The sequence below is a fragment of the Mugil cephalus genome, chromosome 1 (assembly GCF_022458985.1).
Source record: "Mugil cephalus isolate CIBA_MC_2020 chromosome 1, CIBA_Mcephalus_1.1, whole genome shotgun sequence".
Taxonomy (NCBI): domain Eukaryota; kingdom Metazoa; phylum Chordata; class Actinopteri; order Mugiliformes; family Mugilidae; genus Mugil; species Mugil cephalus.
The window spans coordinates 761458-779840 of NC_061770.1; the positions used below are offsets into that span (position 1 = coordinate 761458).

General features: G+C 39.0%; 1 protein-coding gene across 3 annotated transcripts in view; it reads right to left on the bottom strand.

The window, feature by feature from the left end:
- Nucleotides 1-1050: 1050 nt before the first annotated feature.
- Nucleotides 1051-18383, bottom strand: part of chchd6a (coiled-coil-helix-coiled-coil-helix domain containing 6a) — an 89901-nt gene continuing 72568 nt past the window's right edge. For all 3 annotated transcript variants that reach the window (XM_047593631.1, XM_047593613.1, XM_047593621.1), the window contains one exon: nucleotides 1051-1653. In XM_047593631.1, coding sequence (XP_047449587.1) covers nucleotides 1575-1653 — 79 coding nt within the window. In that variant the 3' untranslated portion in view covers nucleotides 1051-1574. The remainder of the gene's footprint in view (nucleotides 1654-18383) is intronic.

The following is an 18383-nucleotide window of genomic DNA, read 5'->3' on the forward strand; positions in this document are numbered from 1 at the left end:
TCTTCTAACCTGCTGCCTTGCAGCTCCAAGCCCTTACTCACTGCTGTAACTGTAGCAACATCTGCGTGACCGCATCTTCCACCCTCCCTCCTCCACCCCCGTGTCATTTCTTTTATTAAGATTGGCCGGTAGTGGGCAGATGTGTGTGTGTATTTGTGTGCAATAGCTCAACTCTAAGGTGCATAGCAGCAGAGCGTTGCCAACCCAACTCCGTGCTCCAAGCCAATTACCACAGCCTCACTACAGACTTTAAAGCTCCAACTAGAGAATTACCACGAGTAGAGAAAATGTTGCCACTTGAGTCAAACTTGTTACATTAAGTCAATCAAGTAGATTATTGCACACCTGGGTATACCTAAGTGTTGTTCAAAGGGGACATCTCCATCACACCGCTGCAACAAATCAGTCCGTACAGCTTTCCTTTCTCATAGTTCTTCTCCTGATAGAATGTTTGTTTTGTTTTATTTTTAAAGGTGATTTACTGTATATGTTTTTCTTCTGCCGGTCTAACTTTTCCATTAAATTTCAGGTCAAGCTTAAAAACAAATGTCTTTGTCATTCTAATCATAGCCATTATATTTCCCACAGGTGGAGGTGGAGTTTCTAAAAATTGTTCAACAATGGAACTAATCATTTTAAAATGAACCACACTACATGTCTGTGAAAGTCCTCAGTCATCTAGTTCAAGGTATATCCATGAAACAAAGAGGAAACTACAGAAATCATGCAATTAATCGCGTTTAAATATTTTAATCTGTTGACAGCCCAGATGAAAACCATGTTTTTTTCTGACATCTTGTAGTGTCCTCTTCTTCCACAGTGATTTATTAGCATGGACTGGAACCTTCAATTTTCAGCAATGAACCAACTTTAAAATTTGCAACACTAGTCGATTAAAATCGATTAATCTAGTTTAATCTTGGAAATTAAGTTACATTCCTGATGGATATTTTCTTAATCCCAAATCTGAATCTGTATTTACAGAAAGAGAGAATCAAATATGTCAACCTGCTCCATAGTTTAAAAAGGACAAAACTAAGCACACGACGGTCACAGGATATGAACAGTTTAATAAAACCATGTAATACATCACAGGTTTGATGAATTTAAGTCATGGCCAGGACAAACTGAGTATTCTCCTGTGTTGTTCAACAGAAAATACAAAACCACGAAACTCTGAGTCAGTTCTCTTTTCAGTCAGTGATCAAAACAAGGACAATCCCAAAGCACCCGATTCAGCTCGCTTCTGAAACGTCTTTCTTCCTTTTCATCCCTTCGAAAGCAGCAGCAGCAGCAGCAGCAGCTTGGACGTAAACTGAATTTCACATTCAGCTGATGGGGGAGTAACCCTGAATTCATCTTTACTTTGCAAATGTTAGAAATACTATATGCTGAGCACAACATAGACCATGAACCTAATGCACACAATCACTCTAGCACCTTTAGCATGTAGCAGTGCAGCATTATTTTAATGGCAAATAAATAGCGTGATAAAAAGTATGTTTTTTAAAACAAGGCATGCTAACAGCAAAATTAGCTCTGTCATAAATCAAAACAAGAATGCAGTGCCACTCTTAGTGCCTATGTAAAAGCCTTTGTCTAAAAGTTTTACCCTTTTCCTCCCACTCTTCATCCATGGTTGACCAGCAAATTCTAAGAAAAAAGAAAAAATAGAGAGAATTAGTCTGCCACACCTTCTGACCTTTCAGATGCTCTTTGGTCCAAGGATTGTCTTTGCTTTTTTGAAGACATTGCCATCTTAACTGACCACACAGAAAGGTCATATCTGGTAATAGTACTGATTATCTTACTAATGGAGAAAAGTAAACCTGTTGACCAGTGTTACCCAGCTCTGCATCACTACTTGAGGCTTTTTAAATGGCAACCAAGTAAACAAACTACTGGATGCAGACAGCAAGATGAACTCTTTAGTGACAGTCTGTGTATGGCCTGTGTTACAATTGTAAAGAAGAATAGTTTATTATTAGTTATTTTGTGCATTTAAGGAATAATGATATCCAACCTTTTTACCAGATATATACTGGGTATTTGTATGACCAGCATAGTAGTAAACAGGGAGACTTGAACTCAATCATACAAATCTTGTAATCACAATCAGCAAGACAATGTAATTTCCACCCAAGCACATAGGTGGTCTGAAGAGTCAGGCTACAGCTGTAAGACATAAACCATTCTCTTCACACCAAACATGTTTCAAGGAGAGGATATGATACTTCAAATAAATTCATGTTTCGAAGATTGAGAAACCCCAGAAATGATTTTCCATGTATAATAAGGCATATATACGTACACACTGTTACTGTTTACAGAAAAAAGTGACAATGATCAATGGCAACTGAAATGCTTAATTACTGCATCGTTCTCTGTGGCTGTCTGGTGGTTTCTTGAGAGTAAAACACTCCATTCTGTTCCTCTAAGACAGACATATTCACTTCTAATATGCAGTAGTTATGGTCCATCGGGCCTACCTAGCTTCTGTTTAAAAAAAAGTACACGCAATTGATCTATGGAAAGCAACCCCCATCGTTCAACCAAAAATCAATGAGGTCCTTGAAACCTTTGCAGCACATTGTAGCAGAGAGAAGCGCAGGAGTCTGAGACAGGATTTCAAGCTCTACGACCTTCACTAAGTTTGTGTGCTGTTCTGTGAAACGGCTACAATCAATGGGCATGTTGGAATGTGGGCAAGATGATTCTTCAACAACAACACCAGACAAACTAAAGTGGAAACTAGCCAATTTGATTACAGCTTTGCATCATACAAACCTTTCCTAACAACTCAATAGAGCTTCTTATGAGAACCCTTAACAAAAGACAGGCGATATATTGTTAGTGAGATGGTCATTAGCTGTTATGAAAGCAAATTAACACAGAGCGACTTGACAGTGGCCACTCCATTACAGGGACTGCCAGAATTGCAGGGTCATACACAATAAGACTTGTTGTTCAGATGCAGATGAGATGACACACTGAGTGCCACTGCGGAGAGTGTTTGCAAGGTAGACCTTACTGCATATTTCTTTAGTGGTTTATGTGGTTTATTTTCATTTAGCTACATTTGTGACACAACAACTTTTCTGCAGCATCATCCCATTTTAAAAAGTGCCTCAACATCCACTGCTTAACATTCAAGTTCCTTTTTAAGAAATTGTATTATCCGACCCTCATCCTCTGATATTTCTTACATAAATTTGTCCATTACTTCGGCCAACAGTTGATGCAATAATGGATGCATCTATTATTCATCAAAGACTTTATATCTCTACATCATAGAATCTTGGAAGCACCAAAATCGCTTAGATATCGCACTCAAAAGAATTGATGCAGCTCATCCTCAGTTGGTTTCAAAGACTGGACAGCAGCAGGGAGGAGGGTTAGTGCATGTGCAACGATGCAGTGAGCTCAACTGACTGGAGGTTCGTGGTGCATTGACCTGCAGCAAGCAGAGGTTGAGTGTATATGTTTACTGTATATGCATGTGTGCATGGTATCTGTTCTAAGCGCTGCAGAGTTCACTCCAGCTGTGAAACTCAAACCATTAAAACCACAGAGAGACTTCTAGTGCAGGGTGATCAATATGACTCCACTCTTCAGCTTTCTCGTCTGGTTTCCTCTGCTCTCATTCCCTTCCTATTCTTTGGTGCTCTTTTTGATGTTTCTCCATTCTTACATCTGTCACTTCTCCTGTCATTCACTTGAGAGCACCTGTGAGCACTACAATTCCACATACTTTTGTCCCTCCATCTGTTCCTTTCCCTACACCTTAGTTCTGTTCTGCTCTATTTACTTCAGTTAGCACAAGTGAGTGTTTATAATGAGTGCGCCTTATATGGCAAATTGAGAATGTGTATTTGTTTAACCTAGTTAAAACTGTTTAAATTGGCTTCACTGAACACTTCAGTATGAATACGGCTACTCATTTAATAGAGGAATAAAACAACAGGTGTTCTCACCAAATGTGTTGGGGTTTTTTTTGTGGAGAAAAATATCTGTGCGGGGCAAAACTAAGTGTACCTCAAGGATTACAAGCTAAGTTAATTAAGGGTATCGTTCATTGGCCCATTTTATTTAAAAAACTAAACAAAACAGGTATTTTTCAGTCTGATATTCACAACACATGCATGTAAAATTGTATGATGTTGTGGACAAAGGAGCTTTCTGAGGAGCTCAGAAAAAGAGTGGTTGTGTTTACAAAAGCATTTCTAAAGAATTTGGAATCCACAAATCCACAGTGAGACTATGAACAAAGGCAAAAGCAGGATGCATGGCTAATGTGAATGCTCAAGAATCAACCATCAGGAGAACACTGAATTATTTCTCTAGACATTTTACTTAATGCAAGTAAAACAGGGAAAAGAGAAATTCAAACAGCTACATTTCTCCATGACAAGGGAGAAAATGTCTGTTACTTAGAAAAAAAAATTATAAAATACTATAAAACTCCAGAAATGAAATTACATGGACGCCATGGCTACGTTAGATTGTGAGGATAAGCTTCTTAATGCTTTGACTTCCCTAAACACACTGCTACTGCTACACTAGGTAACCTATTAAAAGACAATGTTTATGTTATGTTTACCAACAAAAACATTAATCATTAATGTCATCTGTACACCTCCACTGTATTAAAAATAATAGCAACTGAAAACCCAAAGGCTAAGAAACTAATAGATTGCCACCTGTTGCTCTAAGTGAAGATCCCTCCTCACTTAAAAAACAAACAAACTAAGACATGTTGAGGTTCCATCACACCAGATGGTATTGGCTTCTACAATGAACACATTTTCATTTCATATGGCTCTGGCCAGCAGATCAAAATGACAGAATGAGGGGACTGGAGAGAGGAGAAGAAAGGCTGGGGCAAAGCACTGCAGGAGATGGAAGGAGAAAAACAAATAACAAACAGTCAGGAAAGGTAGGACAGCGGAAGAGGACTGCCTGCTCCCCATTCTGCAGAACCCAGTCTTGGAGACTTGACTCAATTGGAAATCCATTTTATCTGATGACTGGCAGGCAATTGGGGCACCCAGGTGATAGGCTGAGGCTTTGCGGTTGATAGACCTGACCACTCCACTGCTGAGGGATGGAGATGAAGGAGAATGTGGAGGAGAACACGTACCACAAAAATTGGCTCCACTAACAAAATTAATTTCAAGCTACCTAGATAATCAGCTGTCCTCTACATGTAACAAAAATAAAGGAACTAGAAAGGCAAATGATGATTGTTTTTTATATCAGTCCAAAACCTAAGCAAATACAATTTACCGTGATATACAGAGAGTAAAGAAGCACACTCTCACAAATGAGAAGCAGGAAATGATTAAAAATTCTGCTTGATAATTTACTTACGGGATTAATCAATTATCATTGAACTTTCACATCTTACTAAGATGCAAGCCACTCTTCTTTTACTGTTTGACGTTCACTTGGCTGAGATGTTAATGTCTTGGTAGTGGTTGTCTCTCATATACTAACTGCATTCAAAACAGAGTGCATTCAAAAAAAGACTGGAGAGAGAAGAGAGGCTGGGGCAGATCTGGGATAGATCTCCTGTTATTTTTATTTATTTTTCCCTTTCTTATGAACAATTGTTAGGAAACCATTACCATTTCATGTTTTTGCAAATGGATAAGGCATACTAAGCATTGGTCCCTTTATTTATATATTCTAATCCCATTACATTAACAGAGAATACTGATGAGATTGCTGCTGACTGCATAATAAAATGGTAGATTACTGCTAGCAGAAGAAGAGTGCAACCATAGCCACTTGGCACTAAATACACGACAGCAGTGGAATTAATGCATGAAGTGAAATGATTGAAAATGGAATGAAAGTATAAACATTTGTGAAAATATGCTTATATGTATATATGTTAAATTTAAGTTAAAATTATTAACAACTAATACCACACAATCTATATTGATGTATCCCATGTATGAAACATGATATGAGGATATTAGGATAGGCTTACTGTGACTTTAGCCCAACATTTGCACATTACGCAATGTTGCCGTCATAAATAGTGAGTACTAATAATCTCAGAAGATGCAGATAAGGGTCAGTCCAGAGTTAGGTAAACTGTCTACAAATAGACTAAGTTAGCACTGTGGCACATTGTTGCATGGAGCACATTGTCCATGGCAGGACACTATGCAGGAAGCTCTACCCACTCTACTCTACTCAACTCAACCATCACTGCATGCTTGAAGTTTGCCAAGAGTGCACTCCATAGTACTCCATAACACCACTGGAAAATGGTGTGTAATCATTGAATAACTGGTAAAAACAATCCTTTATGGCATAACTCTGGAGTGTCATTATTTGGAATGGCTGAATGACACAATGGTTTCACCTGGTGCTCAAAGTCTACTATCAGCATGGTGAGTTTTATAGTAGGTACCAAAGTTAGGGACAATGTTTCCCTGCAGTCTGGAGAGTGTTTGCATCCTATGTCAAAGAACTGTATAATACCATTGGTCATTGTCTCATGACCGTGGAAATGTGCGTGGAATGTGTGGAATGTGCGCGTTCAAACGGTGCATGCGCCAAAATGTGTGGTGTAAGTTCTTCCTGACTGCAGAGTTCAGACACATCAAGGGTGAAATGACCATAGAAATGTGCGGTGCCTCATACAGACTGTTGATCTGTATGATCCTGTTGATCCTTTAGCGACACTTCAAAGTGATGCTGGGAAACTGTTATCTCCGTGATTTTTTGCCATTTAAAAATTATGAAGAATGTGGTATACATCAAAGTTTGGACAGATGTTTGGGAGCAAAGTGGGGATGTCAATGAACTAAGCACCTGTTTAGATGTATGAAATCATTAAAGCAAACATTAATAAGTAAATCTGTGCAGGTGGGGCTGATTTAAATACTGAGAACCTCCACTTCAGTGAGTAGTGTCTCCAATTTGCTTTCTGTGAAGTTCTTTTTCCCACCCTACTCTATTCCGCAGAGAGGGGAACCTCAGGTGCAGGCCTCATTTAAAATGATTTCCATATTTATTTTTATTATTTTTTAGGTTTTTGCAAAGCACTTGATTATGGACAGAATTTAATGTAACTTTGTAAACCAGTGCTTCACACTCCAGTCCAGATAGTGGCGGTAATGCACCCAACAGTAGTTTGCCAACCGCCTTTAAACAAGAAAAAGAAAAAATGGGGGTGTGGGGAAGGAGGGGTGGGGTACTCCAACATGTCTGCTCAATTCCACGTTGATTGGGACACAAGAGAAAAGTGCTTGGATTCATGAGTATGCACATATTCTTCATACATCAAGATTTTTGGTCAAGAAGCGTTTTCTGGATCGTACGCCCATTTTTAGTAGGGAATCCACTCAAGTCTTTGTACATGAGGCCCCTGGTCTTTTGAAAGGGCTCACATCATTGTCCTTGCCTCTGTAGCAGACACTACACTCAAGACAACTTTAAATTACATCTGTTGGAAGCATAGAGATAGCTGTAAGACAAGACAAAAAACCCACACTAAATAATATGTTTACAGCTTATTGTTTAAAAAATAATAAGTTGCCCTTGGTACATTTGCAAGTCAAAGATTTTTTTTAAATGCCTGCAATACAACTATATATATATATATATATATAAAGCAATTTTCAAAGTTTCACATGAAAGTGAACTTGTCAACACGTCTCTGGTATCAAATAACAAAAAAATTGGTATTTATTTATTTAAAAAAAGGCCAGAGAAGAAACAAAAATTGATCTCTCAGGAGCACAAGGTGTGAATTGGAAAGCAATCACAAAGGAAAGGCAGGCTTCACATCATAAAGAGAAAGAGGAAGTGGAGAGACAGACGGATTGAGTGACAATAGGACACAAAAGAGAGGCTGGTAGAAAGTGGACTGTTCCGATAATGTTGTAGCTGTTTCAAGGCAACAAAAGCCAGTGAAAAACCCACCTAAATGCCATGCTGTTATCCTCTCTTGTCCCAGCTGGTGGTCTTGGTTCCGCAACACCTCTTCCTAAGCACGCGCAAGAGGGAGCGATAAAATGGTGACCAGACAACTGGTGTGGTGTGTGCCCGGAAAAAAACAACTGATTGTGTCAGTTGCTTATGCAGCCGAGTTGGCTTTCAACGGAACGCAATACAGGGCTGTGTTGAATTATTATTGGGACCCCCTTTGGAGAATGCAGGCAGAGGGAGAGAGTAAGCAGTCTGGTGGCATGAGCAAACAGGAGTGGTGGTGCTTTGAAAGGTCACAGTACAGTGAGCGAGGGGTACAAAAGCTGGTGAAAATGCCTCTCTTTGGAGGCAATCGTGAGCACCCCCAACTGCACCCCCCGTGTCTCCACACCCTTTGACTCTTTACTTGTTTGAAAGCTCTGTGGCGTCTGAGGGCCACCAGGGGCTACGAGGCAGATGAAAGAGGAAACAGAAGCTCTAGATTTGGCTTGATGTAGTGTTCGATCGCGCACTACAACGCAACAAAAGACGGAAAGAGAAAGAGAGGAAGGGAATGAGCAAGCAAGGGGAAATATAGGAACAGAAAGATGTGGCAGACAGGGATGAGTATTACATCTCTAGAAGAAAACTTCAAAGTAAGAGAAAGTTCGGCGTGTTACAAAACAGTCACAAAAAGTGAAACTACATCCTCGTACTGTGCTTCCTGTTGGTGGGCCATGGAAATCTTCAAATTCAGTGTTGTTGTAGTTAAGTGAACCGCTAGGGTAATATTCTTTTACTTTGACAGTCACACTTCTGGCCACTGTAACCTGAAATAATAATTGTTCTCTCTCTTACTCCTTATTCCTCCACCCCACCATCCGCTCCAATCCTTTGTTGAGCATAGAAATGGTCCAGGCAGAACTGTTCGACCTGCTGATTTCCAGTTGTCCGTGAGCACATCACCAACAGCAACAAACTGCAGTTATGAAGCAACGAAGTTTATCAACACAAAGAGCAACGACCTTCATCGGACTGCAACTTTGACAGCTGACTCACAGCTAAAGGAAAAACATGCGTTAATGAACTCTTTTCATGCACCGGCAAATTAACTGGGAGATAGTGACTGTGCAAACAATCTGCTTAACTACTGTCTTTATACACGCAATTTTTTGATATGGTCACAAAATCTTGGTTGCCAACATCCTGTCTTCTGACCAGGCGCCTTAGAGATCACAGACAAAAGCTCACGTTTGTAACGCAACCACACATGAGCAGGGTCGAGCTAAATCCCCTGCTGAACACATTCCTTTGTCCTGCATCATGAGCCCACGTTCTGCACATGGCACATAGCAGAACAAAGAAGGGACATTCTTTCAGGCGCGCAGAGATGGGTCTTCAACGGTGATTTAAAAGTCTGGGCATCTTCGACATAAAGCTGTAGGTTGTTCCACAGTTTGGGGGCAACCACTGTTGTGAGCTGTTGCATTCTGCACAGGCTGCATGCCACGTATTGCTGATTGGTCAAGTTCAATATAGGGATAATTGCAGAAATCTAGACGATAGGTAATGAAGGTGTGAATTATCCTCTCAAAATCATATTGGGTGAAAAGTGCCTTCAGTTTTACTAAGAAGCCTTAATTAACCACTGTTTTTGTTTTAACCACTGCACTGATCTATTTATCACTTTCTTCACAGCATGACCATATGTAATCTCTGTGACATACATTAAATTCTGTATCCAACAAATGCATTACTTACTAAACATTTTACTCTGTCAGTGTTAAAAAATATAGATCCACCTAGGTGTTGCCCATTCCTCATGAAGAATGGGCACAATAGACTATTAAAGATTTCATGTCTAGACTGGGACATCAGTCTCCCATCTGTGAATATTTTACACAAACAGTAAAAGTTATGTGACGCACTTTCCTTTGAAAGATGGCAGCTTCCCACCTGAGTAATGGTTTTTAACACTTCAAAATTTGAAGGGGAAAAAAAGAAACAATTCACTAGCTAAATGCCAATATTCACAGGGCTATTATTTCGCTAGAGTACTAAACAGCTAGATTAAAAAATATAACCCTCAGAGCACACAATACAAGGCAGACGACAACAAAAGAGAAAGAGAGAGAGTAGATAATGATGGTGGAGATTGGTTGTGATCGGCTGTACAATGATCAATACCAGCTTGAAAGGCGGCAACGTTGATGGTTTATGACGGAGGGAACAACTGCCAGCAGTATGAAAATTAAATCAATACGTTAACTGTGAAGCAGAGAGACAGAAATGAAGGAAGTGGGGCGAGAAAAAAAAGAAGAGAAGGGTTTTGAAAAACAGACAAACATCTAGAAGACAAGACAGAATAAAACAAGAGAGACAAAGAGAGTGGAGTAGAGGCATAGAAAAAGCAAAACAACAACAACAAAAAAAAGAGCAGACAGACAAAGACGCTAGATGAAAGGTTATGAAAGCAAAGGCGGCGAAACAAAATTGACAGATGAAGGAAAATTCTTTAGGGTAGAGAGTAAAGCAAAAGCAAACTGGCAAACATTCAGATAAAGCAACTGACAAAAACTTTAATATAATAAATAAATCACAAGGGCTCTGACTCGACTGAAAAGCGAAATATTACCATCCTCACAGTGCATCGTTTTCAGGCCATCCACAGTCAAACTTCAAGTCAGCATGTTCCCGAGTTGAAAATGTACCACTACGTCTAAACTGCCACAGAATCAGCTGTGTAAAGTCACCTTCTGGCTATGTTGAGGTGGACTGTGGAATGGGCCCAACATATTATGGCTTATTATTTGGATTTGATTTGCGTATCCTGGAAGATCATCCAGGCTTGTCCCAAAGATTAATGTTGTTAATTCAAAAATATAGAGAAGCAAACAAAAGCAGAGTAACAGGAAGAAATGTGAAAATGTCAAAAGAAAAATAAGTCAGAGCAAGTTTTTGTACTGTAGAGTTTAATAACAAATGTACTTGCGTCATGCGCAAAATGTTGCTAGCTATCCAGAGCTTACACTTGAACATGGCTGAATTCAAAATAGAGCAGATTAAATAACAGGCCAGCCTGCATATGTAAGTCAATAACCATACTGATAATTCTGAAATAATCACACCAAGCCATTAGAAAAGTAATTCATGGAGTGCCAACATTATAGACTGAAAAATAAGGAACTATAGGAAAATTGTTGGCTGCCTTTAACTTTAAATATATTTCCATCATCAGTTGGGTGGATGACAACACAAACACAAAAAACACAAAATCTTTGACTAATATTTACATTGGTTTGATGATCTGAAACATTTAAGTGGGACAAACATGCAAAGAAATAAGAAATGAGAAATGGGGGCAAAACTTTTTCACACCACTGTACGTAAATACATTGATTTTGGAACAAATTTTTTTTTTTTAATGCAGGGACAAGGACAGGATGAGTTTTGGTTTATGGCAAAGGTAAAGTAAATGACTATACAATATCAAGGTTAGCTGAAGCCAAATACCAATCCAAATATAAAATGCCAAAGTTTTGCCAAGTGTGACCATTCAGAACGACCATAAACATTCCTGATTTCTGACATGACATAGGTTATCAAGTACACAAATACATAACTGTGCATTTTGGAAGTTTGTGGCACTGTTAAACCGGACTGAATTAAACACAAAAGTGTTTCTCTTATTTAGCTTTATCCACTGTCTAAAAATGGCTTATCAGAAGAACACATAGAAACATGTGTTGGTACCATACAATATAATTCAATAGTACTACAAATGAAAATACAGCTCTCTGAGGTATTTCAAAGAAATGAATATCATAACCTTCATGAAGCTAAGAAGACACCTTACATTTGTTGTTCTGCCTGTGGTCAACACATTCACAACATCTAGATGCATGTCAATATGCCAGACTGTACTGCTGTATTACTTTCTGTTCACAACATAACACTAGAAAAGCAATCATTTTTTCCTGGAGTTGCAGTTTCTACCATATGTTCTTCTGCCTGTATGATCTGTCCAGTGTGTGCTGAAGGGTTTAAATGATGGAATGTAGCTCATGAGAATCAAAATTGCCATGTCCCCTGTTTGCAGTAACTCAATAGATTCAAGCAAAGGTTGAATAGGAGAACAATTACCAGCATTTGTATTAATAGGTAAAAGATAAACAAGGATAAACACCCACATTGGTAAGCTTCAATTTCAGGAATTAGAAAATGTTCTGGCATGTCTTTGCCAACTTCTATTTAAAACTGTGAGCAGTGTTGGAGGAAAAGTTCAAGGATTTCTGAAGACTTTTTCGCCCTTGTCTGTAAGCAGTCACAACTAATGAGGGCACAAACTAACGTTCAACTTAGACCATAAGAGAAACCAGAATCTGACAAAAACAGTTTTACAAAGATTTAAGATCTTTCGCTTGTAAGTTTTATTCTGTTTCTTTTTCCTAGTAGAAAGGAAGGCACAACAGTAAAAGTTCAGGGTTACAAAGAGGCAAAGAATAAAAAGTACTATTGGCTGCATGCTACATCAACTTCACAGAAATGTTCTGCATTTTGAAACAGGATGTGAAAATCGCAGCAGAGATTTTAGCCCCAATTAAAGCAAGCCTAAGAGCTTGGTGTCAAACTCCCGTGCCTGCAATTTTATTCTTAAACTTCTTTTAGAAAATATATAAAAACTGAGAGAAAGTATACTTGATAATTAGGCCAAGTTCCAAGAAAGCTCCAAAACACATTTCTAATGTGTTAACTTCCACATAGCATTGAAGTGAAATTCATTTTTTTGTTTGTTTCATGAATTGTGTGTCAAAAGTTAAGAAGTGGATACGTCAGTAAAATGTACATATTACAGATCCAGAAAGCAGTTGAAGCCTCCACATTCTTCTTCATTAGAGATGACTGCTGAGGGAGCAAATGTCTCCCTCTGTGCATCTCTTCATCCTGTCCATCTCCAACGCCTCCTCCACTTATACCTTCATGATATCCACCCATCCTTGCTATTTCAGTTCTTTTCCAACCCATCATCTTCTGCTTCCTTCACCCCTTCTTTCTCTTCATGCCTTCATTTGTCTCTCATTCCACCTCTGTTTTGTCAGCTTCTCCTCCCCTTTACTGATCTCAGATTTTCTCCTTTAGCTGTTTCAGTTGCTTAGTGTTGGCTATCACGTTTTTATTTCCCCCCACTATTTCTTCCCTTTTCCCTTCACACTCCTGTAGCTTGTGTATAAATCAAATTCTGGTATCTACTACAATTTGGTTTAGGTAGAAAATATGTTAAATTCAGCTTTCATTTCACACCAAATTTCTCTCTTCTATCACAAAGCACTCTTACCAAATTTTAATCCTACCCTTGTCTTCTTTTTTTCTACTTCTCTTTTTCAGTGTCCTAAGTCTCTCAAGGCCTCACTTCTCTTTGGCCTTTCACATCTACTGCTGCTCTCTAGAGCTCTGTGTATCTGCACCATGTATTTTGTGTCCTTCGGTACAAGTATTGTCCTCAGCTTCTTTTTTGTATCTTTCTTTAGTTTGTTCGTCTGTATTGTTATCTATCAGCAGGGTGATTGGGAGTGATCTCTGTACTAACACAGCTCCTGGTCAATCAACAATAAAACTGAAGGTAAAAGAAAAAAAAAAGAAATCAATATTAGATTTCATACTGCTACGATTCAATGGCTTTGGGAAAGTCGTGTGCATTCAGATCGCTGACAGATACAGATTTATTATCAGTATATCAGTAATGCCAATCGGGTCTTTCCTTGAGAACAGACTTATCAGAAGCTGATTAAACAATTTTCGCTTTCCCCTTATCTTTTACTGTGCCATCCATGGGGAATCATTCTATCACACTAAGCACACCAGAGAAACAGAAACAGCATAGAAGCTCCTGATAAAATAAATGAAGTTGGGTAATTTTAAATTTCATGGAGAAATGCCACCTGTAGCCGTCGGTGTTATGACTGTCAGCAACTACTCAACGACCTGTTATTGGATTTAATAATTAGATAACTACAGCAGAGGGGACTTTAACCTAAGAATTATTTGCCCTTCCATAAGAGAAAGACAGAACTGGTCAATTTTCAGAGGATGTGTAACAGCATGATAGCTGAGGACTCTGACATCTCATCACCAAACCCTCCCACTCCCTTCACTAGCTGACCGTGACTGTCAGGAACCAGTGGCTTCAACAGTTTGGACAGGTGACAAAGCACAACGGAAAGGCAAGACTCAATAATAATCCGTGAGACAAACATATGAACAATGCATCTTCACACTGTGCAACTACAGCTAAGAAAAATAGCATTCAGTCTGATTATATCTAGGTCCTCTAATCAACTGGTAAGGTATTCAGGCTGCTGTGCTCACAGCAGTTTTTCATAGTGCATTACCACAAATCAAAGCTGAGTTCTAGCATTCACTGCAGCGCCAGTTGCGGTGTGGTGGTGTGTGGTTAGTGACGTCCATCGGTCAGTGGTCATGTGTCATGTGCCATGGGAGGTTTTGAAATAGTCAGAAAGCTTAAGTAAAGTGATTTGTGAATGCTTGGGCACTTTTTTTGGCAATAGCGAGAACATGGCTTGAACCATGTATTTTTTTAATTTTTTAATTTTAAATGGTGTACGTAAACCCAAAACATAATGTTCCTAAACCCTAACCAAGTAGTGACTAACAAACAAACAAACAAACAAAAAATTAATATAAAATGAAAGAAAACATCAAGTAAAACAAAAAAAACTTTAAAAAAAAATGAAAACCCATTTTCTCATATACTTAACATGCAACAGTCACATTTTAAAATATCTTATATTACAATATCAGTTTTCCACATCATGAGATAAATAAAGTCTAAAGCATATTTCTAAAATCCTAAAATCCTAGCACAAAACAAAGTGTATTTCCTGCATGGACACTGTCTTAATCATAGTGAACAGCAGTATCCCTTGTTCTTGCCTATATCCTCCACCTTTTGCCATCTCTTGCCATGTTAATACATGTAAATACATGTTAATACAGTCTTATACATATTTCCAGTCTTCCTTTGCCTTTTGCACTATTGATTTTGTTAGTGTGTTATAGTGATGTCTGTGTATGTTTTTTGTACAAGTAACTGGACACTTGAATTTCCCCCGGGGAATGAATAAAGTATTTTTCTTTTCTATTCTATTCTATTCTATTCTATTCTATTCTATTCTATTCTATTCTATTCTATTCTATTCTATTCTATTCTATTCTATTATTTTACATTTACTTCTACAGTTGGTTAAATTTAAAGCTTTCTGTGCAACCCTTCCAAAAAAGACTAAAAGCTTAAAAGCATCAGTTTGGAGGGAGGCATAAGGTGAACATAGAGCACAGCACATAGGGGATAAATGAGTATGTTTCCCTACAGATAACGAAGAGATGACAAACTATTGTTTTTCTGCAGATACTGTTGCTGTGGTGTCTTAAACTGGTTTAGACCATTTGAATAGTGGTGTTTTGAGCTTTCAAACTAACTTTCTGAATGGGTCAATATTATTCAAAATATAGAGCAAATAATAGGTCACATGAAAGGACTAAAGATATATTCCTCTGTTTGGCAACTGTGGTAACTGGTGATACTGCATTTTAGCTTTAGAATATTGAGCAACTCTATCAACCACTAACCACGCAAACACACATTTGTTTTTTTATGTTATGTATTCATACTTCCAAAATATGATTATGAGCACACAGGCCACACTCAGCTCCAGACCCTGCTGTTATGTTAATATCAATTGCACATAAATAAAAGATACACACAGCATATCTATGTCCTCAGAACTCAGTACTTAAAACCACCTTTATGGTAGTTCTCATGATGACACACAAACTCAAAGACAAACCGACAGACTTACAAGATGAACAATACCAGCCAGACTAAGAAATGTTTCCAAACCTTTTCACTCTGCTGCTTCTCAGGAACAGTTGGTTTTGTTCAACAATGTGAACTTGTATTATACCCCTCCTTGCTCTCAATCAGTTTCTGTTTCTCTCTCCACTATGATGGTCAGCCTAACTTAGTAGTAATTCCCTGGGTAGTAAACCAAGCAGGGCTTCGGATATTTATGGGCAAGTGTGTGTGTGCATCTTAGTACTTTTCCTTGCTTAAAGAGAAAATCTCAACTTGCTGCTGACTCCAGTTCTGCTCTAGCTCCACAGTCATCAGGATTGAACATAGTGCATTGACGCATTCTATATGTTTTTCCAATTATTTTTATGTTTCTACTACTTAAATATCCTTCATCTTATTTTTTCCTTGACTATTCATGTATTTTCACTATTTAGATAGAGCAGTCCAGATCAGATCCAGGCTGTCCCTGAGACTGGCGCTAAATGACTGGTGGAATCACACCAGGCGTAAAGACAGTGTGTGGATGTGTGTGTTGTGCAGTATTTGAATCAGTGAGGGTGGGATAAATGACTAGAGAATCCCACTGAGTGTCTGGACGGTGTATGCGTTCCATGTAGCAAAGGCCACATTGGCGGCAGCCTCCTGAAGGATAATGACTAGAGACGGTCTGCTTTCACTGTGCAGGCTCCGTTGGACACTCCCTTCATTTGCCATCAAACACACACACGTGCACATACACATAAATATATAAAGATGGTAGCTTAACCCAGCAGGAAGATGTCTGCGATATGCAGGCCTGTCCACTTACCCGCTGTGACACTGATCAAAACACATCAGTGTAACTTCTATGAAAGAAAAATAGGAATAGGACAGAGTTCTGCTCCAATTAAGTCATCATTCACTTGTTTCAAAGAGTGAAAAAAAATCATCATTTACTTGGTTTCTCACCTCCTTAATAATTTCTATACTGCCTCTGATGGACTAAACAAGCATCTGTACTGTAATCTCTTCAAAAACAAGTTCAAAACAGATGCTAAGATGCAGTAATTTAATATGCATTACACAGAAGAGAAGAAAATGGACATGGGTCTGTTGGTATCTAGCAACAGAATGTTGTTAATGGGGGCCTCTGTACTGAAGGTACAGAAATAAATAAAGGCTTTTCTCATTCTTTTAGGGGTCCAAACACTGAAAGCAGTTGGAACCTTATTGTTTTTGTTTGGATTATTATTATTATTGTTGTTACTACTAATATTGTTGTTATTATTATTTTGCTTTCGAACATGTGGGTCTAACCATAAACAGTACATTACAAGATTTTATTACAAGACAATACTAAAACAATGGTGTGACAAATGTTGACCACAAGGTGGCGCAATAATAATGGTAAACGCCAACTTAGGCCCTACTGATCTTGTGCAACATCGCAAAATGTGCTCAAGCTCCTCAACAAACTAGTCCCTGAATTTTTCACTGTCAACATATGGTGTTGGCTACTTTGTAAGTCATCCATACTTTTCCATATTGAAAGAACAGATTTGGTCGGTTGTATGCATTATACAGAATCATCATGTACATTTTTATGCAAATTAGTTAAACTGTATATTTTTTATTAATATTGTGAACTTTGGGGCTTGCTTTCTTCCTGTTTTGTGTAAGTAGGCTGGGAATTCCCGCTTATTATCATAGGTGTTTAGTATTGTCTTCTTTCCTTTATATTAATAATCTGCTGCAAAAGCAGAGATCTGTTCAATTTAGACTGACTTTTGTTACATTTGTCAAATATAGTATGTCCTCCTCTTTGAGATGAGGGACTGGGATGAAAGATGAAGTTCTGAACTGTTTCACATATGAAACCTTGGATTTTGAGGGACCATGTGAAGAAGGTTATTGTTTAACTTTTTCCACTTTTCTTATTTTTGGTAGAAAGTACTATATTGTCCCTCCTGACCACTGGGGCTCGAGCTGGTCGCTTCGGTAATTCACTGTTGCATCTTATGCTTGCCCTGTCCACGTTGTTACAGGACGACGCCGATGCCGCAACCAACTTCAGTGTCACATAATTGCAGGCTTTTGGTTTGTTGTGTTACCATGAAGGCTTGTCCATCCCCTCAGTGGGTGGATGACATCCTCTGCCTGCTCTCTCTTTTTTGCAGATACAAGGCCTTGCTCCTTGTAAATTTTCAGTGTCTCTTGGGCAAGTTGACGTCCATGTCGACTGTTGTCCCCCTGGTCTTGCTATCGCTACGCCCACTGCAGAGATGGCTGAACGACCTCCACCTGGATGCCAGGCGACACAGGTATCGGAAGATCAGGGTCTCAGGGCGGTGTTTCCTCGCCCTACCTCCATGGAAGGGGAGGTCGTATTTGTCCAGGGGTGTTCCCATGGGCTCCGTTCCCTCTCGACGGGAGACTGTCGCCACAGACGCCTGCCCCTCGGGATGGGGCGCAATGTGGAAGGGCAGAATGGCCCAAGGCCAGTGGTCCAGGCAGGATCGGGTCAGGCACATTAATGTGCTGGAGCTACGAGGTGTACATCTGGCTTTGAAGCACTTTCTGCCTTACCTGAGGGGATGGCACATGC